This window comes from Atta colombica, unplaced genomic scaffold, assembly GCF_001594045.1.
Source record: "Atta colombica isolate Treedump-2 unplaced genomic scaffold, Acol1.0 scaffold141, whole genome shotgun sequence".
Classification (NCBI taxonomy): domain Eukaryota; kingdom Metazoa; phylum Arthropoda; class Insecta; order Hymenoptera; family Formicidae; genus Atta; species Atta colombica.
The window spans coordinates 670,027-671,447 of NW_017259230.1; the positions used below are offsets into that span (position 1 = coordinate 670,027).

The 1,421-nt window shown below is 32.9% G+C and overlaps 1 protein-coding gene across 1 annotated transcript in view; it reads left to right on the plus strand.

Moving 5' to 3' along the window:
- Positions 1-1,421, plus strand: part of LOC108684948 (protein WWC2-like) — a 44,367-nt gene that overhangs the window by 30,745 nt on the left and 12,201 nt on the right. Inside the window, exons 2-3 of the mRNA XM_018189509.1 lie at positions 218-327; positions 953-1,047. Coding sequence (XP_018044998.1) covers positions 218-327; positions 953-1,047 — 205 coding nt within the window. The remainder of the gene's footprint in view (positions 1-217; positions 328-952; positions 1,048-1,421) is intronic.

Genomic DNA, 1,421 nt, shown 5'->3' on the forward strand with positions numbered 1-1,421 from the left:
ATATATATATATATGTACTGATCAATAACAAATTAATTTTATTCCAAACAGACTTTTTTTATTCAGTCGTAAGTCATTTTTATTTTTAATCAACTGAATATAAGAAATGTCTGATTTTTCAATTATTTCTTTTCGATATTATGAGTATTTTGTATACTTACAGCGTTACTTTGTATATTATGATATTTTTATTCTTTTTTCTCTTTGTATGTTATAGATTTACTAAACCACAGACATTCGCGGATTGTATCGGGAACGAGCTTCCCCTCGGCTGGGAGGAGGCCTACGATAAACACGTGGGCGCCTACTACATCAATCATGTCAATCGTAAGTTTTTTTATTCCGCTTCTGTTATCTGATCGAGAAAGTGCAGAGAGAACGGCCAGATACTTACCATACAAGAAGTGATTTTATTCGGAATTTTATGTCACGTATCTGTGCCATAACGTGCGAGTCCGTGGATTTATGCATGCATTTTCTTGTCTGATTGCGCTCGATACATTCGATTGATGAAAAAGAGAGAGAGAAAGTTTGCAGAAATAGTGAATGTTTAAAAATAAAAGTGTTATCGAATTGCATCGAGTTGCGTTTCTTTATTATATCATTTTGAAAATTGAATAATTTTATTAAATTTATTAATTTTATTAAAAATGGTATTATGTTGCTTTAATTCAAGTTCAGACACTATTAATAATAATCACTATATTTAATTTTATTTATCTTTTATTTATTTATTAATATAATATTAATACAATTATATTAGTATTATAATATTATATACAGTATATATTATATGCGTATAATAGATTATTAAAATAATATTAAAGGTGATAGCATAACATTCCATTTATCCTGAGAAATATATTCGTTAAAAATGCCATAAACATCGATAATTAATAAGACTTATTAAGATTCTTTGTTTTAAACATATCATTGGATTTAATATCCACAGAGACAACCCAACTGGAAGATCCAAGGCAAGAATGGCGAGCTATTCAAGAGGCCATGCTTCGTGACTATATGCAGACTGCACATGATGTACTCGAGGTAAGTACAGAAAACAATTGATCATAAATTTTTTGCTTAAATTGCTATTCGTAAAAGCTGAATTGATCCGTTAATTCCAATCCCCTCGATCCCGTCATGTCGATGAACCTCACTCTGCCGAGATTAAAACGGACGTGAGGTGGGGAAGTGAGGGGGAGAAACTGGTGGAATTTCAACGAGGGTCGATGAGGGCGGCAGGAAGTCAGTCCGTGAGAAATCATGTTACTTCCGGTCATTCGACGTACCCCTCCATACCATGAGTACGACGGCATAGATGTAGATTAACACGCGATTAACCGCGTTCAGTTCCCCTGTATATATCCCGGTAGGATGCGCACATTACATGCATATATATATATATATATATCAGCTAT